We start from the raw sequence: 27,661 nt of genomic DNA, 5'->3' as shown, positions 1-27,661 counted from the left end.
AAGACGAATGGCTGGCCTCCCCGATTTGAAGGGTGTTATGAACCATGTCTAACTTCAAAGCCTGTCTTAACTCCACACTTTAATTGTATCTTCTTCAAGCCCGTCTGCCTGACCGCCATCTGATTCTGCTGACAACTGCAGTCCTCTCCCTTTTTCACGGCCATCTTTCCGTCTCTTTCTCCCGCCGTCCGTCGTGACAGATCTTCTTAAGTCGCTCCGCTACAAGTGTCAACTCCAGCGTGAGCCTGAAATGACTTTTTGCTATGGATTTTGACACGGAGCACTCATTCCATGCAAGCGGCACGATTCCGCTCCCTGCTCTATTTACTGCAATTTTTCCCCTCATTATTTCACACTGAGCCTACAAACAGCCATTCACGCCTTTCTCCATATGGGCTTTAATTTGCCATTGTCCCCCAAGATATTCCTCGCTCAGACTTGAGATAAAGGGATAATCACTTCAAAGAGAAGCTAGAGGGGAGACTGCCCCCTCGCTCCCGTTCTGAAAGGAGAAGTGGACAATACGCTAATTGAGAGGGGGAACTGATCACAGGGTCTCTTCAAAGGGATGCGCGGCCACACCCCCTCAGACGCACTTAATTTTATTAGTGTTTATAGAGATGCTTCAGCCAAAATCATCACCCAACCCACCAAAGCCTTTGAACTCCCAAATATCGGGTTATGTGCAATTATCCGCCCTCTCCCGCTTCTGTAGGATTTGCGTCGGGTGATGAAACGGAATCATGCCGGATACTGTGGGCTGATGCACATCTCCAAAGTTCTCAAGAAAAGTCCCAACAAACAAGGCGGCTTCTTCCACGTCAAGGGAAAAAAACGCTAAAACTCAGATCAAGGAGTAAGCACGGTCCAAAAAGTCCAAAGCGACTGCTCCCCTCAGCTCCTCTGGGTTGTGCCACCAGCCACGTTTACATGGACCCAAATATTCCAATTCCATTCGGGTTATTTGCTCAAACGGAAACGGTATACACCTCATTCCCAAAGAAAAGTGCCAATCCGAGTGAATATATAATCGGATTCATAGGGGTGGAATATTCCTTTCCCCAATCCGATCGAGGTATCAAAGGGAAAGTTGTCAGACTGCGTTCTTCTTCCTGGTGTTTTTCTTCTTCTGTTGTTTATTGGCGGTTGGCAAGCAGCTTTGGTGTGCATTAGCGCCATCTGCGGAACAGAATCTAAACCCTTCTATACGCCATTCACTAGTCCACTTTTATTAAAAAAGAAAATACATATCTATATAAAACATGTGCCCAGCTGAATTATAAAATTTTAGCAAGACTGAACTTTATCTTTTCCTGTTCCCGGGTGCGTTCTTTCAGCCAATGCTGAGATATGACGTAAACGCATGTCGAGACGTTGTTCGATTTAAAAAAAAAAAAAAAAAAAAAAAAAAATTGGGCGATCAATCGGCGCTGGACTACTAAGGAAAGTTTGTTTTTGATTCAAACTAAATTATTAGTTATTCCAACAAGTGAAAGAAAAACTCGAGGAAGTCGGTATCACGTGATGTTGATGTTTACGTTTTACTGGGCATGCCCCATTGACTATTCTGGTTGATTATAGCGCGATTGGAATATTCCTTTCCATGTATACCATTGCTTTTGGAAAGGTCATTCGGAAAGATTCAATTCGGAAAGAGAAAAACTCCTCATGTAAACGTGGCTACTGACGTAAACGACCTCTGTTAAATACACGCCTCATTTTTTTATTCTTTATTAACACAAAGTAGGCTTTTTCAATCAAAACGGACAATTTATAACAAAACATATGTCCTCGGAAGCACCCCAAATAACCCCCCATGTTGTTGGAATGGTACAGTCTTGACCACAGGACACTTTTATATGATACGACAGTGAGAAATCACTTTCACCGTGTTGTAAGTTCGGTTGTGTAATTAAACAACAGCTCCATCTCCGATCTCGGCTGATAGACCAGGCGGGCATCGTTCCTCCCAATTAGCCTCCAGGTCACCCTGCTTTATTGAGGCATAATTGCCCTCCCATCCTGTCTTGGGCTTTTAAAGGCTTTGGGTGGTTGTGTGAATTGGTTAGGGCACCAACAAAGGGGTCAGGGCAGGGTCGACATCAAAAAAGGGCTTTGGTGTGGCTACTTTACGGCTCCCTCCTTTGTCGCGGATAAACACAAGTGTGGGCGTTCAAGGGGTCAACAGGTGTGGTCGCGGAAAGTGGACTCAAATGATCAATGGCGGCTATCCGCGATCGTCATAACTGGGTGGAGATGGAACTTGCGATCGGATATTTCTGAACTAGTCGGAACTTTCCTGTTTCCTGTTGCCTACATCACCTGCCGCTGATTTAAGGTTCAGTTTATTAGTTCTTTGTCTGAATATGTCGGTTTGATTCCCCGCTCGCGGTACGGTGCTTCACTGCTTGTAACAATAATTACTTTTTACCTGCATAGGGTTTGATTTCTTTTACATTTTTTTAAATCAAGCGGTCTAGATAAGTAGAGATAGTTTTTTTTTATATTTTGAAGGAAACAAACAAACAACAAACATAACAAAGTACAAACCTTTCCTCCTTTTTTTTTTACTATATTTTTGTAATATTATAACTCTATCATGACAATATTTAGATTTTACTATCATAATATTACAACTTGGGATGAGTGGTGTAGAAGTCCTCCCCCTGAGGACTCTTAAGTGAATCCAAGAATAAGAACCAGATCGTTTATTCCTGACAACAATACCTAATACAGACGTCTGGGCTTATCTGCAGTCCCTGTGTACCTACAAGTAAGCAGGTCTTATCAAAAAAGCACCCTTTCTTTCTCTGCCCGGCCTTTTATACACTCAAGATTGTGTAAGAGGCTGGAGTCCTGGACCAATAAGCTTTCGCCACTACCCTTGCTTGAACCGATTCTTTCATGGCGTTTCTGCTTTTGTTTGTTAACCACCTTCAGTGGTTAGCATGCAGGCCTCACAGCTAGGAAACCCGAGTTTGATTCCACCCTCGGCCATCTCTGTGTGGAGTTTGCATGTTCTCCCCGTGCATGCGTGGGTTTTCTCCGGGTACTCCGGTTTCCTCCCACATTCCAAAAACATGCTAGGTTAATTAGCCACTCCAAATTGTCCATAGGTATGAATGTGAGTGTGAATGGTTGTTTGTCTCTATGTGCCCCGCGATTGGCTGGCCACCAGTTCAGGGCGTAGCCTGCCTGAAGACAGCTGGGGTAGGCTCCAGCACCCCCTGTGACCTTCGTGGGGATAAGCGGTAGAAAATGAATGAATGAAAATTAGAACCTATTCCCAAATTTTCCAAAAATGGCACATTTATTATAATTTTTTTTTGTTTCTCATATTCCAACTTATTTCCTTTCATTTTCAGCTTTCTGCTATCAGCTTTCTATTTATTTCCCCACAACCCACCGTGGAATAATGTCAGATGCTGGCTTCCATTAGTTCTTGTGTCCTGTGCCATCAGGAGAGTCTTAGAATTTCAGTGGTCTGACTTCCACGATGATATGCTCCATGAAGTTGATTTTCAACATCAAAGGGACCTTTGAAGCACCATGAGACTGGATCACTGTCTAAACCCTCTCCAAGAAGATTCTGTCACAATGACATTAGGGAAGTCATGTGAATTAAAAGACGAGCAAACAGCTCTTGCCTTTGCTCTCTGTCCAATTTTAGTCAAAATGTCGTAGTGTGCCATTTTCCCTGAATGTGGAACTAATAACTGTAGTGGGTGACATCTTTGTGGTACGGCCTGAGACTAATATGTCTTCCGTTTGACAAGGACTCGTATACCATTTCCCAGGCTGTGACTTCAATATGTTTTAGCTTGTTTAGATACTGCTCTGTATACGCGGCTATTATTCTATGTGGGGTTCATGTTCAACGTAGGAGTGGGAACAGAGAAAAAAGTTGCAATATTACAAGAATAAACTAGTAATGAGGGAATAATGTCATTTTAGTAGCTTAGAACTGAAATGGCCATGAAAAAATGTGTTATTTTCTTGTTAAATTGTAAAGAGAAACAAAGGCTTTTATACAGTAGATACTGTATACTGTTGATATATTGACTTATTTCATATGATGTGACACGGATTTGTCTCCTGGTGGCATAAACGGCCCCCGCCCTCCCTCCAGCTTGTCTTTTTCTCTCACCATTAGTCCTCCAGACTTGTGCGTGTGTGTGTGTGTGTTTGTGTGCGTAGCGAGCTCACCGTGGTTGATGTAGCAGCGTATACAGACGATTCCAGCATGTTCTCATTTCAGCTTTCCCGGCCCCTGCAAATTAGGGAATCTGTGACCAAAATGTTAAGTTGCGGGAAATGCTGATCGACGCCGTTCTTGCAAATGTTGATCTGAAACAGGGGCGTCACTAGGTTCTGAGGACAGGGGGGGGGGGGTGGAGATGCACAGGATATGAATGAATGTAGTAGACATTTAAACAATTACAAAAAACTACTACTACTAGTAGTAGTAGGCTAGTATTAGCCTGCTTTTTCCCTATTATATGAAATTTGTCAGATTTTTTTGTAAAAAAAAAAAATTTTAATTAAAAAAATCTATGAAAAAGTACAATATTTAGGGGGATTTGGAACATTTTAGGGGGGCTTTGCCCCCTGAAGATGCACAGGATATGAATGAATGTAGTAGACATTAAAAAAAATCACAAAAAAAACTACTACTAGTAGTAGTAGTAGTAAGCTAGTATTAGCCTGCTTTTGCCCTATTATATGAAATTTGTCAGATTTTTTTTGTAAAAAAATCAATTAAAAAAATTAAAAAATCAATAAAAAATGACAAATTATTTATCAAATTATTTAGGGGAGATTTGGAACATTTTTAGGGAGCTGAAGACCCCCTAAAATAGGCCTAATGATTCCAGATCTGAAATCAACATGAGTATAATGTTAGTCGAGTGTCAAAAATAGACATTCAATCACTCAGTCACTCCATTTTTCAGCATATGGATTTGTTTTATATATAGTCCGATCCTTTAAAAGTACAACACGACCTATAAGCTTAATCTGCGCAATAATTGGTGTTGTTAGTACATATAAAGCGATGGTTGATATCTTTGACGTTCCAAAGCATCAGTGACTTGGCCGTATTGTAGCATTGCTAAGGTCCTGACATGCAAGTAAATTAAATCATTCTACACACAAGATTATGAGGCAATAGTTTACTCACAAACGTATTCATTTGATTGACAATGACATATGTATCAATTTAAGTACATTTGTGTCATTATGTTGCGTTTGTTGCTATTTCTTAAAGAAGGAACAAGTCGCGTGTTGTTATGTGTCTTCCGGGACCAGGCCAGTCTGTATTTTTTCCTCCGCTATGAAGTCCACATTTGAACGTTGAGCTCCATTGGTGTAGAAACATCCTCCGTGGATGACACTTCATCTCTTGGCACATCACCTGGGCTGGAAATGGGGGGGTTTCCATTGTCCTTACGAGATAACACGCTCGGTGTGAATCCGGACCGCTTAACTTTGAACGATTCGGAATCAGGCGGGATGAGAACCCGGACGGTAAGTTGTAGTGAAAGTGTTCCACGGAGCCCCACTCCACGGACGCTTTGATGTGCTGCTGCTGGGCTTTGAAGTTGAGAAACGCGGGGCTGTGTTTCTTGTTTGTGGGCGAGCAACACGACGAGATAAGAGGCTTATGTGTCTTGTCTATGGATGCGAGTGTGTGCGCCTGCGCGCGTCCATGTGGCTCAGATTAAAAAGGGGGGGGGGGGGGGGGAAAGTACAATTTGTCGCTCGGCGCGTCTCTTATAGCTGTGGGGGGGGGAAGTGGGATGTATTCCACAACCGGAGCCTCCTCCTTTTTTGGTTTATTTGCCTGAGATTGTGACACCCCCTGAGAGCCGCATAGGAACGGAGCCTTCCTCCGTAGAGGTCAGTTCTTGAACGGAGCACGACGCATGTGGTGCGCATTTTTTTTGTTCCTGGATTACGAGTTTTTAAGAGTTGGCCACCGGAAATGGAGTATGAGTTGATATTTTTTCCGAACAAGTCCGATTGGACTCAGGCTGCGATGGTAGGTTGCTTTATGCGGTGATGGAACCTTTTACGCACGCACCGGAACGCATGAAAAATGTTCTCTGTTGGTTATTTCTTTATCGGTAATGACCTCTAACCTGCACATGACGACGTTGGAAGGTCATGTGAGATGTCTGCGATTGTGAGTGGGTTAGCGTGGGTTTGTGTAAAATGTAAAAGTGATGAAGCCATGTGGTACAAACCAGGACTGAGATGGTAATTGTCATTGGAGGCTTTGGCGTGGACATTAAGGACTTTAAGTGTTTTTGATGTGACATCTTTGGATCTCTGATTTATGTTATAAATAGAATAATAAGCCTTTCATTTCTCTTTTTGCTGTTTTTTTTTAAAAGGGAGTGTTTACTTGATGTGGTTCTTTGAAGTTCAGCAGGATACGGCTTTGATTAGATCAATACTTTGTGTGTTTCAGAGTGGGAAAAAAAGCTGAGAAGCTCCCCCGCTGCTTTCAGAGAAGCGAGGAGGATTAAGCTGGCGCTCGGCGGAGGCACCCAGCCACTCTTCTCGCACAGGCACCCGGAGCTGGAGCCATGAGCAGGGCGCTGACTGAGCACATCAGCAGTAGCTTCCGCGAAGATGCTCCTCGTCCTCCGGTACCGGGGGAGGAGGGAGAGTCGTCATGCTATATCTCCAGCAGGTCTGGGAAAATGAAAGCCCTCAACAAGGTTAAAGACGCCGCTGTTGCCGCGCTCCCCGGTTCCGCACCACGGAGGAACGAGGATGGACTGGGGGAACCGGAGGGGAGTGCGTCCCCGGACTCGCCGCTGATCCGGTGGACAAAGTCTTTACATTTTCTTCTCGGCGATCAAGATGGTGCTCACCTCTTCAGGACCTTCTTGGAGCAGGATAACTGCGTGGACACGTTGGACTTTTGGTTCGCCTGCAACGGTTTCCGGCAAATGGACCTCAAGGATACCAAAACGCTGAGAGTCGCCAAAGTTATTTTCAAAAGGTACATCGAGAACACCAACATTGTGGCCGAGCAGCTGAAACCCGCCACCAAGACCTTCATAAGGGATAGTATCAAAAAGCAACAAATAGACTCGGCCATGTTCGACCAGGCGCAGATGGAGATCCAGTCCAACATGGAAGAGAGCGCTTACCAGATGTTTTTGACTTCGGACATGTACCGCAACTACGTGCGCACCGGCTGTGAGAACGCGGCGTACGTGAATCACGGGAACCTCAAGCTGATGTGCGGATATCTTCCTCCTCTTCTGGAGGAAGAGGAGTGGAGCTGTCATGACCTGAAGGCTAAAGCTTTAGCTTCTGTTATCGGACTGTCCGCCAAATCCCTGAGGGCCGCCGCGACCTTCGGGACAGCAGCTGGAATGGTGGAGAACGGTTGCAGGTGAGAAGACGTTCCAGAGCGGATGTGTTGTCTGTGGCACCGCAACATGTTTGTTTTCATTGGGTACTTCGCTCTTTTTAAGGGGGGGGGGGTGTTGATCAAAGGCTCTCAGAAGAACATACTGTTATCTTTGTGCTCTCCTGTCTTGCAGTTAGTCAAGGGGTTAGGGGGTGGGGGGGTGTTGGGTACAAAACATCAATGGATCGCTGCCTTCCTTTTAAGTAAATGCTGTCTTGCAGGCAAGGCAGCCCGCTGCTGGCTTGCTCAAGTTTCCTGTGCTTTGAAACCCTTCCTCCGGTGCAGGCATGAATTCATACACAAAGTGCCAGACTGTTACAGCCACATGAAAGAAAAAAAGTTTTTTTTTTAAACTAAGCACTACAATTCTTTGTAGTGTGTCTAATTTTACTTATTAAAGGAAAACTGCTTTTTTGGGGGGGGGGAAGGGGGTATTGCCCGTCATCCACAATCCTTATGCAAGACATGGACACATGTCTCTTGGTGGTGTGTTCTAAAGATATAAAACAGATAAAAATAGGTCACACCAATGCATCCTAAAAAGGCCGCTATTAAAAACAAGGTTTTATAAACATGCTCTGACTATGTTGTAACGCGGTATTTTGACATATTTTTACATATTTTGCCATATTTTAAGCATTAGCGGAACTTCCTTTCTGGGTGCTACAATGGATGCTTACGCCTAGCGTTAGTTAACTTTGCCAACAGCTAGCGCTGCCGATACGTAGCGTTACCCTTGGGTGCTTGCCTCTTGGTGGTGTGTTCTAAAGATATAAAACGGATAAAAATAGGTCACACCAATGCATCCTAAGAAGTCTGCTATTAAAAACAAGGTTTTATATACATGCTCTGATTATGTCGTAATGCTGTATTTTGACATATTTTGACATTTTGCTAATTTTAAGCATTAGCGGAACTTCCTTCCTGGGTGCTACAATGGATGCTTACGCCTAGCGTTAGTTAACTTTGCCAACAGCTAGCGCTCCCGATACGTAGCGTTACCCTTGGGTGCTTGCCTCTTGGTGGTGTGTTCTAAAGATATAAAACAGATAAAAATAGGTCACACCAATGCATCCTAAAAAGACCGCTATTAAAAACAAAGTTTTATAAACATGCTCTGACTATGTCGTAACACGGTATTTTGACATATTTTGCTAATTTTACGCATTATCGGAACTTCCTTCCTGGGTGCCACAACGGATGCTTACACCTAGCGTTAGTTAACTTTGCCAACAGCTAGCGCTCCCGATACGTAGCGTTACCCTTGGGTGCTTGCCTCTTGGTGGTGTGTTCTAAAGATATAAAACAGATAAAAATAGGTCACACCAATGCATACTACAAAAAACGCTACATGCTCTGACTATGTCGTAACACGGTATTTTGACATATTTTGCTAATTTTAAGCATTAGCGGAACTTCCTTCCTGGGTGCCACAACGGATGCTTACGCCTAGCGTTAGTTAACTTTGCCAACAGCTAGCGCTCCCGATACGTAGCGTTACCCTTGGGTGCTTGCTTGAGGCGTTGTGAGCAAGTGTGTGGTGAAGTAGTCGCTAGCCGGCACGTAGCTAGCTTGGTGTCAAAGTGCGACTAAAGTAGTCCTTCCGCTTAAGTCGATGTAGCTCGGTTAATATGCACGTCACATTTTCCATGTCAATGGGACGTTGTTGCCGCTTTTTAGAGTTTATCGATTCCCAGTACGTGCATTCAAACGAGGAAGATGCGTTCATGTCTCCCAGGATTGTCCATGATGAGCACATTTCTCCAAAAAGTGTAGTATTACTGTAGTAGTAAAGGTATATTTACAAACGTAAGCCACTCATTGAGGGCGGCCCAAACTATGTGAACGTGTCACCCTGTTATTGGTAGAGCCCCCTTCTCTTTCTTGCATCACATGCCCCCCCCCCATCCCGTCTCCTGGCCCTCAGCATGTCTGCAGGTCAACCAATTTCCATCTCAAACATGTGGAACTAATTTTGGCACCGCACAGATTTTCTGTTCCATTCTTCCATTTTTTTTGTAGCTCTCCCGTACACAACTCCAGAGTGTTAAAAAAAAAAAACATCCCCGATTCAGCTCCACGACTTTGTGTTTTCCTTCCTCTGTCTTTGCAATCCAACACTTTTATCTCCCCTGTTGTGGAAAAAAATCTCCCTGTCAAAGCCGAAGCATGCTTTGCAGCGAGAGACAAGAGGGGAGGAAGAGGGAAGGCAGGAAAAGGGGGGGTGTCATGAAAGGGAGAAGAGCCGGAGAAGAAGAGCGGGGTTGCAGAAAGCCCAGCTGTGCTAAATACCTGACTCCTTGCGTGGACCTTCCAAAGGTCAGGTTTGCGCTTGGGGCCCACGTCTTAAGTCACGCTGGGGTTCCTCTCTCAGCACTCCCAGCAGAAGGCATTCTCATAAAGAAAGGGGCCCTCCTTCCCCCCCGTTGAATCTCCCCCACACTCTTAAAAGCTCAAGTTCCCCCTTCCTTCTCTTCCTCGTCCACCCCCATCACTACTGGAACTGGAATGCAACACAGCAGGAGAGTAGATAGTCTCACAGAAGGACTTCACAAAGGAGCAAGGAAGATTAGGAATGAGAGCATTCCCAGACTGGATGATGGAGAAAGAGTGGGAAGAAAAGAAAGAAAGAAAGAAAGACACAAACACTTTCATCTCTGACGTGGTTGACAAATCCTTTATCGATCTATAAATCGATCTATAAATCTACACATGATGTCAGCAAAATAAACTTCTAAATGTCCCCGGACGGGTTCTGACTGTCCCCACCGACTCACATTGAAATACCGTATTTCTGGACTATATGTTGCTCCCAAGTATAAGTCGCACCAGGACAAAAATGCATCATTAGGTAAAAAAAAACATACATAAGTCGCACTGGAGTATAAGTCACACAAGGCCAAAAATGCATAATTAGGTAGAAAAAAACATACATAAGTCGCACTGGAGTATAAGTTGCAAAGGCCAAAAATGCATAATTAGGTAGAAAAAACATACATAAGTCGCACTGGAGTATAAGTCGCACCAGTCCAAAAATGCATAATTAGGTAGAAAAAAAACCATACATAAGTCGCACTGGAGTATAAGTTGCACCAGGACAAAAATGCATAATTAGGTAAAAAAAAAAACAAAACATACATAAGTCGCACTGGCATATAAGTCGCACAAAGCCAAAAATGTATAATTAGGTAGAAAAAAACATACATAAGTCACACTGGAGTATAAGTTGCAAAGGCCAAAAATGCATAATTAGGTAGAAAAAACATACATAAGTCGCACTGGAGTATAAGTCACACAAGGCCAAAAATGCATCATTAGGTAGAAAAAAACATACATAAGTCGCACAAGGCCAGAAATGCATAATTAGGTAGAAAAAAACATACATAAGTCGCACTGGAGTATAAGTCACACAAGGCCAAAAATGCATCATTAGGTAGAAAAAAACATACATAAGTCACACAAGGCCGAAAATGCATAATTAGGTAGAAAAAAAGGTAGAAAAAACATACATAAGTCTCATTGGAGTATAAGTCGCACCAGACCAAAAATGCCTAATTAGGTAGAAAAAAACATACATAAGTCACACTGGAGTATAAGTCACACAATGCCAAAAATGCATAATTAGGTAGAAAAAACATACATAAGTCTCATTGGAGTATAAGTCGCACCAGACCAAAAATGCCTAATTAGGTAGAAAAAAACATACATAAGTCACACTGGAGTATAAGTCACACAATGCCAAAAATGCATAATTAGGTAGAAAAAACATACATAAGTCTCATTGGAGTATAAGTCGCACCAGACCAAAAATGCATAATTAGGTAGAAAAAAACATACATAAGTTGCACTGGAGTATAAGTCGCACCAGACCAAAAATGCCTAATTAGGTAGAAAAAAACATACATAAGTCACACTGGAGTATAAGTCACACAAGACCAAAAATGCAGAACAGGCTGAATAGATGTAAGATATGCTAACACAATGCTTATTAAGCTACACAAAAAATAAACATGAACACAAAAGGTGTCCAGTGTTTATGTAACATAAACACTTTTTTCATGCATAAGTCGCTCTGGAGTATAAGTCGCAGGAACAGCCAACCTTATAGTCCGTAAAATACGTTTTATGACATAAAAATGCTAACAGTTCTCCTTGGGTTTGCAGGGCGCACCATCGAGGAGACAACGCCAGCCCTTATTTTGTCAACTCTGGCTACATTTTTGCTCCTGCCACCAGTGCCAACGACAGCGAGATCTCCAGTGATGCTGCGACGGACGATTCCATGTCCATGACGGACAGCAGTGTGTAAGTGTTGGCGCGGTGGCCATCGTGTTGATCACTTCTATTGTGTGGCATGATGATTTTCGAGGCGTAGACTTTGTTTTTTTTTTGGTTGGTGTCTAGGTTTGGGCAGAATGTCTCCTGTGTGTGTCGTACGCCACGCAAACACCCCCAAATATATTTCATACGTCCTCCATCTTTGTAGAGATCTTACTCCCTCATGGTCAGTAGTCACCCCAAACTACGTTCTCATACATTCTGTCGGGACCTAGGCTTTAATCTGAAGCTTGTTTTCGATTAATCGAGGTAGACCAATGGTTCTTAAGTTAGACCAATGGTTCTTAACTGGTGGGTCGGGACCCAAAAATGGCTCACGGGTCTTTGCCCGGGAAAACAAACTGTCAAGACTGAGTGGGAGACGAAGGACATGAGGTATAGACTTAGGATTTCGTCCGTCCGACACACAGTTGCAGATATCTGCTAGAGAAGACACTGTGTCTCAGCTCCACAGCTTGCGTTGCCGCAGCCAGACTAGTGGAGAACCACTGTTCTAGAAGGACCAAAAACACAAACTGTCACTGGTTTGGTTGGCATCACATCAGATAATCAATTGCTCTTTTCCAAAGTCAAAACTGACCCCCAAAACCCAAATATAATACGTCTGTTTTCATGGCTAATGAAGGAAATATCAAAATATTCAAATTTGAGAGGCTAAAATCAGATTATTTCAATTTTCCAATCAAAAAACAATCGATCAAACACCGAAATGGAGTTGTTTGGCTCTGGACATTAAGTTGAATCGTCACTTCCTGAGTTGGGTCTACGACTTTGCAGAAAAATGACTTGTGAAAGCGTAATATTCAGATGGTAATTTCATGAATGCCTCGTTGCCAAGGCCTCCAGGGAGATGACTGTGTGAAAGACCTTCTGAAGTTTATTCTGGTGCATCACAGGTGGAGGGCGGGGGCCGGGGGGTGGGGGGTATATCAGATTGTCTCGATGTGGGTGGGGTGTTGCGTTGTATTACTCAAACGTAAAAAGTGTCTACTCCTCCATGCTTCTGACAGAACTGATCTTTTCCCTTCATACCATCTAATGCTCTTGTCTTGAAAAGCTAAAGAAGGGGGGCGGGGGTGGGGGGATAAATGGCCGTTTTGGCCTCAAGACAGACTCATTGAAAAATGTTGGCACCAAATGAAAGGAGGCTTACTCACATGGTGGGTCGCTTTCTTGCCACTCGTTTCTGTGGCGTGCTGAGATCATGTGTCTGCAAGGCTTTCACAGAGGTTACTCATTAGCCCCTTTCCACCAAATGTTCAGGAACTCTTCTTGGAATGGGGCTTCCCGGAACTCAAAGGTTCCTGTGGTCCTTTGTTTTATGTTATTGTGCGATGCAAACATGGCCAAATAAAATATGTGCTAACGGGAAAGTAATGGTAATGGTAATGGTTTTATTTCATTTGAACATGCATCCCATAATCAGTTCCCAGTTCCACATGTCCAAAAGGAGTAGGAAGAAGCAAAGCTTATTAAATCCTACCCCTCCATCTGGTACTTTTACAACCACTAACTGTTACATTTGTTCACTTCCTGCTTTCCATAATACAGTTTAAGTTTTTTTTTTTTAATAATGTACCTCGTATCGAAGTACTCGGTGATATGAGCATCCAATGCCATAATGGGTACCAACAGCAAAAATAGAACACACTTTACAAATTATGATTAATTATTAAGTCCAAATATGATGGGAATAAAGTTATTTTAATTGAATTAAATGATTATTGTAATTAAAATTGTACGCAAAGAATGTTGAAATAGTTGGAACATTTTTAAAAATAACAGAAACATATTTTTAAACGTTATTTAATGAGAATAAAATCAAAATATTTGTTAAAAAAAGTTATTAAAAAACACAATAAAGTCAAAATATTATGGGTTTTTAATTTTTATTTTCTATCTAATATCACTAAAATTTCTATAAATTTCTATAAATTTCTGAAATGCTATGCTAACGCTAACGTAGTCCTAGCATAGAAGTGTTTCAAATGTACTTCTTCCCTGAGATAATATTTCTCCTCTCTTGTAGAGAAGTATTGGATGACATTTTTAGCTAATTGGTTATTTTTAGCCTTATGCATTATTTTAGCTGTTTGAAGATGAACTATATCAGCAAGTTGAAGTATTTCTGATTTTAGAAATAAGAGTTAGTATGTTCTCTGTAGGCGGCATTATGAATTATCCTTACTGGCCTTTTTTGCAGTGCAGTCTCCCCAACGCTTATCCTCTGCCTTGAAAACGTAGTCCTGCGAGGTTGGAGTGTCTTTAAAAGATTCATTTTTTAGTGACTCATGACCTATGACAGTTTGACTTGGACTTGCAAATAAAGACTTGTGAGCCTCCTGCCGCTCCTGCGGTGCCAAATGGGTAGATGTTTGCCCTGGCCGGACGGGGGCGCTCTCAATAATCCGACCCCGTCCCCTTTTGCACCTTCCAAGGCAGATGCGGGGAGGCTCAAAGTGCAAAGGAGTGAGAAAATAAAGCACACGGAGTATAAAGGGTTTAACTGAATCGCTTTCAGCCGATTGTTGGGTGAGAGAGGGAGGGGGCGGGGGGGTCTTAGGGGGATAAAAGGGTGGCTGGCTGCTTTGAAAACGACTCGCACAACTGAATAGGAAAGATTCTTGTAAAGTGGCCACCACGCCATGAAAGAGTGTCTTGTTTTCTCCTCCGAAACCGCCACAAAGCGTCGAGCCGTCAAACGGTTCACCAGGTCGCAGACGGTTCAGGTTGATCAAATCGTGGCGTGCACGATGTTTTACTTTGCTTGCTAACCAGGCTCCTTATGGCGCCGTGAGGGCGGATGCCTTGGGTTCTGAAGGGCACAGTTGAGGAGATACCAGGACTACCGTTGGCACCTAATTTAATAAAAGCTCGTTTTGTTCTGTTCAATGTGACCGCATCACTTTAATAGCACTCAGCAAGGTCTTTGACAAGGATCTCTGTCCTTGTCCTTGACTGCTGCGCTTCTTTTGTCTTATCAACCCAAAAGGATTTCAATAACGGACCAAAAAATGTCGCTTCTTCCGTTTTTTTAAGGGAACAATTCGCATGTTTTCTTTTTAAATCGCTTAAAATGCCCTGTGAACATTTTTGAATGTAAAAATTCCCAGATAAAGTACAAGATAAGATTTTTTTTTTTTGGGGGGGGGGGGGGGTGGGGGGGGGGTTCAGTTGTTGCTTATATCTTATTTATGAATTTACTCGGACGCTGGGGAATGTTACTCCACCAACTTCAAACATTACCTTATCTTACAAACCAGCCTTTTGATGTTGCTCAGATCAGAGGCCCACAGCAAAGTACTTGCCAAACGTGTGCATGTACACATACTGTGTATATATATATATATATATATATATACTATATATGTGTGTGTATGTGTCTGAGATTTCAAAGAAAAAGTAGCATTTGGGCTAGGTCAGACACTTCTGAGCAACCAAAACACCAAAGACGATTGACTCTTGGTCAACTTGACTCAAACGTCTCACAGAAGGACAAACTGGAGAAAATAAGATTCCCACATCGTAATAATAATAATAACTTCATTGTCAGGAAACTAGAACGTACGCCGCCGATTCCCATTCCGATCATCCATGAGTGAAATCACACGATTCCGATCACATGGTTGGTCGGAGTCTTAGCAGGACTTCCTGGTAAATGAACGTAAAAAATGCAACTTATACTCCAGTGTGACTTATGTATGTTTTTTTTTACCTAATTATGCATTTTTGGTCTTGTACGACTTATATTCCAGTGCGACTTATGTATGTTTTTTTTTTTGCCTAATTATGCATTTTTGGTCTTGTACCACTTATATTCCAGTGCGACTTATGTATGTTTTTTTTTTTTGCCTAATTATGCATTTTTGGTCTTGTACCACTTATGTATGTTTTTTTCTACCTAATTGGGCATTTTTGGCCTTGTGCGACTTATATTCCAGTGCGACTTATGTATGTTTTTTTCTACCTAATTATGCATTTTTGGTCTTGTACGACTTATATTCCAGTGCGACTTATGTATGTTTTTTTTTTTTGCCTAATTATGCATTTTTGGTCTTGTACCACTTATGTATGTTTTTTTCTACCTAATTGGGCATTTTTGGCCTTGTGCGACTTATATTCCAGTGCGACTTATGTATGTTTTTTTCTACCTAATTATGCATTTTTGGCCTTGTGCGACTTATATTCCAGTGCGACTTATGTATGTTTTTTTTCTACCTAATTAAGTATTTGTGGCCTTGTGCGACTTATACTCCGGAGCGACTTATGTATGTTTTTTTCTACCTAATTAGGCATTTTTGGCCTTGTGCGACTTATATTCCAGTGCGACTTATGTATGTTTTTTTCTACCTAATTATGCATTTTTGGCCTTTGCGACTTATATTCCAGTGCGACTTATGTATGTTTTTTTCTACCTAATTATGCATTTTTGGCCTTGTGCGACTTATATTCCAGTGCGACTTATGTATGTTTTTTTTCTACCTAATTAAGTATTTGTGGCCTTGTGCGACTTATACTCCGGAGCGACTTATGTATGTTTTTTTCTACCTAATTATGCATTTTGGCCTTGTGCGACTTATATTCCAGTGCGACTTATGTATGTTTTTTTCTACCTAATTATGCATTTTTGGCCTTGTGCGACTTATAGTCCAGAAAATACGAGCGTTTCAGACACCGGGAAAAAAGCCTCGCCTTTTGTTGCCTTGCCTACCAAGGATGTGTGGTTTGTGCTGGGACGGGGTTATGTCAGATAGGAATGGGTGGCAGGCATCGTCTACATGAGAGATTTGAGTATTTGTTTTTTTGTAAATAAATGCTAACGTGCCATTGTTGTACTTTACAGAGATGGAATACCTCCGTATAAGCTGGGCACCAAGAAGCATCTCCAGCGGGAGATGAATCGCAGCGTCAAGATCAATGGACAGGTTACACTTCCCCACTTTCCCGTAAGTCTTACTTCTCTAACGCCCACGTCCACACTGTATGAAGAGTGGGAAAGTACGCTATAAAGGCATGATGGAAAGGGATGCTATTCTGCCGGTGCACAAAACAAGGAAAAATGACCACCGTGTCAAAGTTGCCACAGAGCAGTCACGTCTACTAAACACGGTTCCATGGTAGCGACAAGGCTGCATAGCATTTTACATTTTGGTATACATGGAAAGGAATATTCCAATAAATCAGTAACTATTACATTTGTTCACTTCCTGCTTTCCATAATACAGTTTAAGGTTTTTGTTTTGTTTTTAAATGAGGGTCGCGGGGTACACCCTGGACTGGTGGCCAGCCAATCACAGGGCACATATAGACAAACAACCATTCACACTCACATTCAACAATTTGGAGTTGCTAATTAACCTAGCATGTTTTTGGAATGTGGGAGGAAACCGGAGTACCCGGAGAAAACATGCAAACTCCACACAGAGATGGCAGAGGGTGGAATCGAACCCTGGTCCTCCTAGCTGTGAGGTCTGCTCGCTAACCACTCAACCGCCGTGCCGCCCTGAACTCTTAATGTGGAGCATAATTCAAAAACAATATAAAACGTTGCTAACAGCTAATAGGCGCTATTGAACTGGACTCTCTGACGTTGTCGTGGAACGTCCAAAAAAAGCCTCTTCTGTCTGCAGACAACGTTTTTGGTCTTCATATCTAACGCGTCTTTGTTTGTAGAAAAGTTGTGTGCTTTCTGTATGTGCACTCCATGTGGCTGTTTGGTCCACTTTTTTTTCCTTCCTCTCACTTTTTTTTTTGTCTCCATCTCTTTTTTTTTTTGTTGCCCCCTTCCCCACTTGCACTCTTTTAATGTCTCCCTCCTGATTTGGAGATGGCTCCGTCTCCCAGGATGTACCAGCCCCAGGCAGGGGGGCCCCATGTAGGGCTGGCGCTCCTTTGCCAGCAGCCTTCTCTCGCCTTTGTTCTTTTCCCTTCATCCTGGTATACAAAGAAACGAGAGAAACAAAAAGAGTCAAAGTCAAGAAAGCCAGCGTTCCAAATGAAAGTTACATATATTTCAAGGAAAAGTAGTACAATGTGATACTGTCGCAGTATCTCCGAGTATCTCTACAGATTCTCTTCTATCTGAGCTTTGCCTGCGCCGTCCCGCTCGCCCGCTCGCTCTCTTGTCGCCGCTTCCGGCTCGCTGTTTCTTATTGTCATTTTTCGTCATAATTCTCCCATTTTCTTGCCTTCTTTACTTGCCCCCATCTTCACTGTCAATAACTGGCTTTCATTGCGAGGTTTTAAAGCTGCGGCCCCTCCCACCCCGAGCGTGCGTTTGATGTTTGACAAGGGCCCTTTGAAGTGTGCTGACTTCAGAGGCTGCCTAGCTGATGGCTCGGTCGGGCTACAGAGGGCGCAGGCGGGGGGCCGCCCCTCCGAGCAAGCGACCAACTGCTACACCGCCATCGCTAACGCTTCCCTCTGCCGGTCGCCAGCCCGGCGCTGCCAAGGGCGCGTTGGCCGTGAGGAGAGCCGGGGGGGGGAGTGAGGGGCGGCGGTGAAGTTTGGGGTGAGCTTGAGGGCGAGGGCATCTGGACCATCGGGCCTTTTTTGGAACGGTTGCATGTCCGGATTAGGACAAGGGCGGCGGATCTGTCGGGAAAACCGCGCGGTTAAGCTAGCTCATATGAAAGTGTAACGCTAATGTGCCGCTGTGTTGTTTACCCCGCAGAGGACGCATCGGCTGCCCAAGGAGATGACCCCCGTTGAGCCCTCGGCCTTTGCCGCCCAACTCATTGTACGTCTGGAGAAGCTGAAGCAAGAACAGGAAACCGTGAGCTCGCTAGCGGAGAGGCTGCAGCGGATCCGAGAGGTAGACTCCCGGGGAGCCGTTCTACATTTCCACGCCGCTTGACTTCAACTTCTAACATCGAACCAATTTCCAATGCGGCGCGAGGCGGCAGCGGCAGCTCGAGAATGTCGAAGAAGCGGTGTCGTCTTGTCTCCGTCTTCCCATTTCCACGCCGTCCTCCCAATATTTCATCCGGCGGAACTCTCAAACTTATGTTTCTCGACGCACTTGGAAGTTTCTTCAAACGGCACTTAGCTACTCTCTGGTGGCACGTTTGCTGAATATGTGTGGCGCCACTCTTTGTGATGCATAGGCACACCCTGCATTATAGATGAAGCCTGTTAGCCGCCGTAACGGTGCAGCGGAAAGGAAATTCTAATCGTTCTGCAGGCATCTGCTGTCAGAGAGTGATAGATATAGGACACTGGGATTTCCACCGAATCGCAGAATTGACAAAAAAAAACGGAATCAACTGTTAAACGCGGGAACTCGCGGAAATTGACACAATGTGAATTAAATGTTGTCATTTGTGCGGGGAAGTATTTCCCGGGCGGACAGCTCCATCATGGCGGAATCTCACCACAAACACTATCCCGCCCCCCTGAAGTCGTTGTTACAGTAACCAGTAAAAGTTGCCGTAAAAACATAGAAACTCATTTCTTAAGGCTAGGTCACAAGTGCGATTTATTTAGGAAAAAGAAATTTAAAAAACGTACAAATGACCTAAGTTGGTCTTGGAACTTGAAAAAAAAGTTTGGCGCCTGTAGTTTGTTTGACTCCCCTAAAGTCGTTGTTACAGCAACCTGGAAAAGTTGCCGTAAAAACATAGAAACTCATTTCTTAAGGCTAGGTCACAAGTGCGATTTATTTAGGAAAAAGAAATTTAAAAAACGTACAAATGACCTAAGTTGGTCTTGGAACTTGAAAAAAAAGTTTGGCGCCTGTAGTTTGTTTGACTCCCCTAAAGTCGTTGTTACAGCAACCTGGAAAAGTTGCCGTAAAAACATAGAAACTCATTTCTTAAGGCTAGGTCACAAGTGCGATTTATTTAGGAAAAAGAAATTTAAAAAACGTACAAATGACCTAAGTTGGTCTTGGAACTTGAAAAAAAAGTTTGGCGCCTGTAGTTTGTTTGACTCCCCTAAAGTCGTTGTTACAGCAACCTGGAAAAGTTGCCGTAAAAACATAGAAACTCATCTCTTAAGACTACGTCACAAGTTCGATTAAAAAAAAAAAAAATTATAACAAATACGTACAAATGACATAAGTTGGTCTTGGAACCTGAAAAAAGGTCGGCGCCTGTAGAGATTGTTTGACTCCCCTAAAGTCGTTGTTACAGCAACCTGTAAAAATTGCCGTAAAAACTTAGAAACTCATCTCGTAAGGCTACGTCACAAGTGCGATTAATTTTTGAAAATAATAAAAACGTAAAAATGACCCAAGTTGGTCTTGGAACTTGAAAAAAAAGTTGGCGCCTGTCGAGTTTGTTTGACTCCCCTAAAGTCGTTGTTACAGCAATCTCTAAAAATTGCCGTAAAAACATAGAAACTTATCTCGTAAGGCTACGTCACAAGTGCGATTAATTTTTGAAAATAAGAAAAACGTAAAAATGACCCAAGTTGGTCTCGGAACTTGAAAAACAGGTCGGCGCCTCTAGAGTTTGTTTGACTCCCCTAAAGTCGATGTTACAGCAATCTCTAAAAGTTGCCGTAAAAACATAGAAACTCATCTCTTAAGGCTATGTCACAAGTGCGATTAATTTTTGAAAATAATAAAAATGTACAAATCACCTAAATTGGTCTTGGAACTTGAAAAAAAGGTCGGCGCCTGTAGAGTTTGTTTGACTCCCCTAAAGTCGTTGTTAGCGCAAACTGTAAAAGTTGCCGTAAAAACATAGAAACTCATCTCTTATGGCTACGTCACAAGTGCGATTAATTTTTGAAAATAAGAAAAACGTACAAATGACCAAAGTTGGTATTGGAACTTGAAAAAATTTTTAAAAGTTTGTTTTTGTGAACGTAGACCAGCCGTAGAAGCCCACACGGTGGCTTTACGGAGTGTGAACGGAAGCTAGCTTGGTTAGCTTAGTTTAGCAGAGCATGCTTGGGCGGCTGTGCGATTCAGGCTGTTTACATGGTGTTGTGTTTTACGCTGACTAAAGTTCTAAAGATATAAAAACAGATAGAAAGAGATCATTGATGCATGTGATGGGCCGCCTACCAAGACATCTTAAAACGACAACCACTCATTTTTCTTGGCTTTGTAGATTATTTTGTCTTATTTTGAGTGGTTTCCAGTTCCCACATTTAACTGTATTCCCTTCCTTGCCCAACCAGGAAGAAGAAATCAGCAACGACTCCCATCATGCTCTTCTTCCATCCGGCAGCCAGTGTGAGGAAGACCCCCAAGCTATCCTAGATGAGCACCTCTTGCGGGTCCTGAAGACGCCCGGCTGCCAGTCGCCCGCTGTGGTTCGCCACTCGCCACGCTCGCAATCCCCCGAACGGAGCAACGCCTCGCTCTCTTCGGGCCACGCTTGTCCGGGGGCCGCCAGGGTTCCAACGTCAGGGCGGCAATCCACAAAACACACTCACCACCACTACATCCACCACCATCACGCCGGGCCCAAGACCAAGGAGCAGGCTGAGGTTGAAGCAGCTCAGCGTGTGCCGTGCTTCTGCCCGTCAGGAGGCACCAATTACTCGGACTTTAGCCCCGCGTGAGTGTTACTTCAAAGCGTTTGCTCGCTTTTTGTACTTGGATGTTAAAGACGTTATTTTTTGAACGGCCTCCCTGCAGGACGCTGACGAGACGACCAATCAAATCCTCCACCGAGGGTTGGTCTTCACCATGCCTTCCGCTCGACGCATCTGACCGGTCTCAGAACGTCTGGCAGTGGATTCTGGAGAGCGAGAGGCAGGGCAAACACAGGGCCCACAGGTAATTGTTACCTATACGGACCTGACACAGTGCTACTAGCGTGAGTTCTTACCCGTATGGTCCGTTTTGAACAGCTCTCACGGCCTTAAGAAGCCCAACCCTCTGGACTCCAAGCCTGGTCGAATTCACTCCTTGTGGGGCGGAGGTGGCATCGGTTCCGGCATTCATCTCCGTGGGCACCACCCTGGCCATCCCTTCATACTGGACCCGGCCATTCCGCCTCTACCGCCGCCCAACACTTTAGCACAGCTCGAAGAGGCCTGTCGCCGACTGGAGGGGGTCTCTAAACCCCCAAAACAGAGGTTGGTCTCAGCTGCAATGACAGCAAAGCGTCGCAATCGCATGACATTTTTGTCTCTAATTCAAAATGTCTTCAGCTTCAGAGACAGGAACCATCCAGCCACGGCCGTGCCCGCCAGCGGTAACGCCAAAGCCACTTCGGGACTCCAGTCAGACGAGTAAGGATCTCACGACCAAGTCGTCCACCTTTTTCACGGAACCCAGCAAAGATTGTGTTTGATGGACTGATTTTGCGCACACAGGTCCAAGGAGCTCATGATCACCTACTTCTTCTGTGGTGAGGAGATTCCTTACCGGAGCGTAATGAAGACCCACTGCCTCACATTGGGACACTTTAAAGAACAGCTCAGCAAGAAAGGCAACTACCGGTAAATATAGCACAAACACAAAAATGAAGAAAAACACTGGAAATAGTCCACCGAGTCAGAAACACGTAATTAGACAAAAGAAAAGTCGATTAATCGACAACTATTTTGGTATTAATTCATGAATTAATTGATTTAAACATATAAACAATCTCTGTTTTCACTTTCAAATGGGGTAAAAGTACATATATATTTTTTTCCTAGAAAAGTCGATTAATCGACAACTATTTTGGTATTAATTCATGAATTAATTGATTTAAACATATAAACAATCTGTTTTCACTTTCAAATGGGGTAAAAGTACATATATATTTTTTTCCTAGAAAAGTCGATTAATCGACAACTATTTTGGTATTTGATTAATTCATGAATTAATTGATTTAAACATATAAACAATCTGTTTTCACTTTCAAATGGGGTAAAAGTACATATATATTTTTTTCCTAGAAAAGTCGATTAATCGACAACTATTTTGGTATTTGATTAATTCATGAATTAATTGATTTAACATATAAACAATCTCTGTTTTCACTTTCAAATGGGGTAAAAGTACATATATATATATTTTCCTAGAAAAGTCGATTAATCGACAACTATTTTGGTATTTGATTAATTCATGAATTAATTGATTTAAACATATAAACAATCTCTGTTTTCACTTTCAAATGGGGTAAAAGTACATATATATATTTTCCTAAAAAAGTAAATTAATCGACAACTATTTTGGTATTTGATTAATTCATGAATTAATTGTTTTAAACATATAAACAATCTCTGTTTTCACTTTCAAATGGTGTAAAAGTACATATATATATTTTCCTAGAAAAGTCGATTAATCGACAACTATTTTGGTATTAATTCATGAATTAATTGATTTAAACATATAAACAATCTCTGTTTTCACTTTCAAATGGGGTAAAAGTACATATATATATATATTTTCCTAGAAAAGTCGATTAATCGACAACTATTTTGGTATTTGATTAATTCATGAATTAATTGATTTAAACATATAAACAATCTCTGTTTTCACTTTCAAATGGTGTAAAAGTACATTTTTTTTTCTTTCTTAGAAAAGTCAAGTAATCGACAACTATTTTGGTATTTGATTAATTCATGAATTAATTGATTTAAACATATAAACAATCTCTGTTTTCACTTTCAAATGGGGTTTTTGCTGTGTTGCTGATCATCACTATTTCTTTGGCTCATAAGGATGTCCAATTTGCGGCCCAGGGGCCACTTGTGGCACATTGTAAAAAATGTAACTGAACAAGAAAACATAAAGAATTAGAATTTAAGGAGATTTTAGAAGAATAATGTGGTAATAAAATGAGGAAAATATCATTTTGCATATAATTTAAATATGACTTATTTAAGTCCTAATATTTGGGGTAAACTAACAAAGCAGGTTGAGAAATTTGCGTTGGTGAAAAGTTAGATTAAAAAAGTTCTAACCAAGTCATAATTAAAAGCAAATGCATGTTAGGGTGAATTGAAAGCACCATCTCTTCCCAGCGTTTTAGATGTGCTGTGTTCAATGACACCAGTAATATATGCTCTTAGGATAAAAAGAAGGGAATGTGAAGTGCTGGAGCCTCATAGTTGAAAAGAAACTTGGAGTGGGGGGGGGGGTATGGGGGGGGTGTTCTGCAGCAATATTGTTTACACATCTGGTACTGATTTTGATGGCAAGGCAGCCTTAATAAAACGGCTTTGAAGAGCGGGCGCACAAAGGCTGTTGAGAGGCCTTCAGATTCCTCTTCCACATCGACTGGACTGAAGTGGAATCAGTTGCCGCCCCTGAAAACTCCCATCCATCCATGTCAGATAAAGACGGACTTAATAATAATACATATGCATTTGCTTGTTTTGTTAATTACAATTTCGAAATAAATAAATGGTTACTTTTTTCCAGGCGTTGCACGAGGGAGAAAAGGTGGGGGTGGGGGGTGATGCGTTTGGCTTGAATGGGAGCAGAATGTGTGGAACTGGTTCATTTGGACATGGCGCTGGTACAGCAGAGAACACTACGCTAGAGCTCTGCCAGACAATATTGGTGCCAGATGTTGCAAAGGGAGAAAAAATCCTTCCACATAAAAAAAAAAAAAACCTGGATGGAAAGGCTTCGTTTTGTGTGTGTGTGTGTCCGTGTGTGCGTCCGAGTCCCTCACGCTCTGAAACAAAGTGATGACTTTGACGTATTTGCGAGGGAGAATGTCGCACCATTCTAAATCCAACCAACAGAGAAATAGCCAATGGCGATACGGCATAGACAATCCCTTTCGTTGATGGCGGTAATTGCTTCCAGACCCGACCGTCACAAGTCAATTTATTTATAAATGGAATATTTTTCTACTTAGCGCATCGATAACCTGTTTATGACCTTCGGAGAAGTGTTTTTAATATCATGAGCTGGGTTTGTCGACAGCGGTCCCAAAAAACGATGGTTGACCAAGAACATTCTGGTCGTTCTGGTCACGACAGTCCCATGTTGAGACTAGGCATGCCTCTTGTTTGTGGACGTATAACATCGAGTCGGAGGTTTGGAGGAACCCTACATTTCAATCTGAACTGTAAAGTTTAATTAAACTGATTGGAAGGCTAACAATATGCACATAATTGATGAACTCACAGATGAAAGGATGCAGACAATTGTGGTGTTTACATTAAACGTCTAGCTATGAAAATGGCGAAAAATCCTACTATGCTAATATTAAGTATATCCATGATAGCAATGCTAGCATGCTAACAACTTCCCAATGTTTGAAGTAGCTCAAACTCTTTAGATTCCAAAAAAAAATGTCAAGAAAAGTGGAAATTTGTGGTCTGAAAAAAAATTCTACTATGCTAATATTAAGCATGCTAGTATGATAGTTCTAGTGTTTATGTGTCTATCCATGATAGCAATGCTAGCATGCTAACAACTTCCCAATGTATGAAGTAGTTCAAACTCTTTAGATTCCAAAAAAATGTCAAGAAAAATGGAAATTTGTGGTCTGAAAAAAAATTCTACTATGCTAATATTAAGCATGCTAGTATGATAGTTCTAGTGTTTATGTGTCTATCCATGATAGCAATGCTAGCATGCTAACAACTTCCCAATGTATGAAGTAGTTCAAACTCTTTAGATTCCAAGAAAAATGGAAATTTGTGGTCTGAAAAAAAATTCTACTATGCTAATATTAAGCATGCTAGTATGATAGTTCTAGTGTTTATGTGTCTATCCATGATAGCAATGCTAGCATGCTAACAACTTCCCAATGTATGAAGTAGTTCAAACTCTTTAGATTCCAAAAAAATGTCAAGAAAAATGGAAATTTGTGGTCTGAAAAAAAATTCTACTATGCTAATATTAAGCATGCTAGTATGATAGTTCTAGTGTTTATGTGTCTATCCATGATAGCAATGCTAGCATGCTAACAACTTCCCAATGTATGAAGTAGTTCAAACTCTTTAGATTCCAAGAAAAATGGAAATTTGTGGTCTGAAAAAAAATTCTACTATGCTAATATTAAGCATGCTAGTATGATAGTTCTAGTGTTTATGTGTCTATCCATGATAGCAATGCTAGCATGCTAACAACTTCCCAATGCATGAAGTAGTTCAAACTCTTTAGATTCCAAAAAAAATGTCAAGAAAAATGGAAATTTGTGGTCTGAAAAAAATTCTACTATGCTAATATTAAGCATGCTAGTATGATAGTTCTAGTGTTTGTGTCTATCCATGATAGCAATGCTAGCATGCTAACAACTTCCCAATGTATGAAGTAGCTCAAACTCTTTAGATTCCAAAAAAAAAATGTCAAGAAAAATGGAAATTTGTGGTCTGAAAAAAAATTCTACTATGCTAATATTAAGCATGTTAGCATGATAGTTCTAGTGTTTATGTGTCTATCCATGATAGCAATGCTAGCATGCTAACAACTTCCTAATGTATGACGTAGCTTGAACTCTTTAGATTCCAAAAAAAGAATGTCAAGAAAAATGGGAATTTGTGGTCTGAAAAAAAATGACACGAATGTCCTCAATTATGGAATTATTAGGTGATGCTTTGATGTGGAATTTGGAAGTAGCTAGACTTCTTTAAATCTGAGGTATTTTCCATTCTGGAAGAATTTGGGAAAATTTTGAGTTTTGAATCAGTTCTTCCATATCCCAATTCCGAAAATTCCTGATACTCATCAAAATCATTTTCAATTTTTTTTAACACAGATAAAATCCAGCAAAATGCTAACCCGAGGAATAACCGCTTAGCGCTTTGCTTTGCAGACTCCTTCTTATAATAAGATGTACATTTTTTAAAAAAAAATTTTTCCGTTTGTCGCCCCTCCACAGGTACTACTTTAAGAAGGCCAGCGATGAGTTTGAGTGCGGCGCCGTGTTCGAGGAGGTGTGGGAGGACACCTCGGTGCTGCCCATGTACGAGGGCAAGATCCTGGGGAAGGTGGAGAGGATCGACTAAAAAAAAAAAAAACAAAAAAACTTGAGGAAGACACTTTGCAATTCACCTTTTGTGTTTTTTTTAATGTTTTGTATTAATACTAAGCTAAACAAGAGTTAATATATCCAGCACAATATGTGATTGAAGGAAAACGAGCCAATGAAGTAATGCCTAACCCAGAGGAGGTGCCCCCCCCATTCCCCCTTCCTTGATTTTTCTCAACCAGTCAGCCTTAGAAAAACGTTGCAAGGGAACGACACAAAAAGGACAACAGATTGGAGGCCAGCGAGGCGGGACACGTGCCGCTGCTTGAATATAAGTTTTGATTTGGCGGGACTGGAGATGCGCGGCACTTCCGATGACTGCATTGCTAATTGCTAACATACATGCATATACAGGATGTATATATACATGTATTGTATTTCGATGAGTTGAAAGTATTTATTTTGTACAAAAAAAAAACAACCTATGAATGCTGGGGGAGTACTGTCGTGATTTAGTTGTTTTGTTTTTACGACACAAAAAGGACAATACGCTAGCCTAGCACCTCCCATAGCCTTGTTAGTCGGCCAAGACCAGTTTTTCTATGCTGCTGAAAGTTTGCAACGTTAGGTTTGTCACACGAGCGTTTTTGCCGTTTGTTTTTCCGTTTGCCTCTTTAGCTTGGTGACAGAGCTCCCATGTTTTGTTGTGCCTTTGTTGGTAAACCAGGCTTTTGCACAGGGGGATACGCGCAAAGCAGAGACCTGAAGCACAAGTTGTACCATCTAATAATGGCCGTGTTTACAGCTCACGCACCAAAATCATTTCAGCTAACGAGAAGGAAGTGAGACGGTAAAAAGTGAACAATGAAGAACAATAGCTCTGATATTCTTTCTTTGAATGTTGTTCCCGTGACTAATATGTACGTGTGGTAATTATGCATCGCAAAGTACGGATACCGACACAAAACACAGTATTGCTGGTGTTTTAGGAGTACAGTCGTGTGCCTAAATGAATGCCATACCATGTGCTTACCCTGTTTCAGGGTTTTAATATATATCCCTTGGTTTT

The 27,661-nt window shown here is 42.0% G+C and overlaps 1 protein-coding gene and 1 long non-coding RNA gene across 6 annotated transcripts in view; both read left to right on the top strand.

Moving 5' to 3' along the window:
* The window catches only part of LOC131126482 (axin-2-like), a 38,791-nt gene extending 11,486 nt beyond the window's left edge, over window positions 1-27,305 (top strand). For 2 of the 5 annotated variants that reach the window (XM_078793670.1, XM_078793673.1), the window contains 10 exons: window positions 6,473-7,411; window positions 11,594-11,734; window positions 16,611-16,713; window positions 18,441-18,581; window positions 20,897-21,279; window positions 21,360-21,500; window positions 21,575-21,802; window positions 21,878-21,958; window positions 22,043-22,168; window positions 26,503-27,305. In XM_078793670.1, coding sequence (XP_078649796.1) covers window positions 6,591-7,411; window positions 11,594-11,734; window positions 16,611-16,713; window positions 18,441-18,581; window positions 20,897-21,279; window positions 21,360-21,500; window positions 21,575-21,802; window positions 21,878-21,958; window positions 22,043-22,168; window positions 26,503-26,629 — 2,292 coding nt within the window. In that variant the 5' untranslated portion in view covers window positions 6,473-6,590 and the 3' untranslated portion in view covers window positions 26,630-27,305. Of the gene's footprint in view, window positions 1-5,351; window positions 5,527-5,740; window positions 6,041-6,472; window positions 7,412-11,593; window positions 11,735-16,610; window positions 16,714-18,440; window positions 18,582-20,896; window positions 21,280-21,359; window positions 21,501-21,574; window positions 21,803-21,877; window positions 21,959-22,042; window positions 22,169-26,502 lie in introns of those variants that run through there. The other 3 variants (XM_078793671.1, XM_078793672.1, XM_058069138.2) reach the window with 3 other exon arrangements.
* LOC144899839 (uncharacterized) lies at window positions 10,422-11,044 on the top strand. The gene is made up of 3 exons (XR_013628169.1): window positions 10,422-10,617; window positions 10,683-10,843; window positions 10,893-11,044. It is a non-coding gene; the product is annotated as an uncharacterized LOC144899839 (long non-coding RNA).
* Window positions 27,306-27,661: the final 356 nt, after the last annotated feature.

The sequence above is a fragment of the Doryrhamphus excisus genome, linkage group LG9 (assembly GCF_037039965.1).
Source record: "Doryrhamphus excisus strain RoL-2023G ecotype Guam linkage group LG9, RoL_Dexc_Guam_v1.1, whole genome shotgun sequence".
NCBI classification, from domain to species: domain Eukaryota; kingdom Metazoa; phylum Chordata; class Actinopteri; order Syngnathiformes; family Syngnathidae; genus Doryrhamphus; species Doryrhamphus excisus.
The sequence above is the reverse complement of the archived record's forward strand: the minus strand, read 5'-3'. Positions and strand labels throughout refer to the sequence as shown.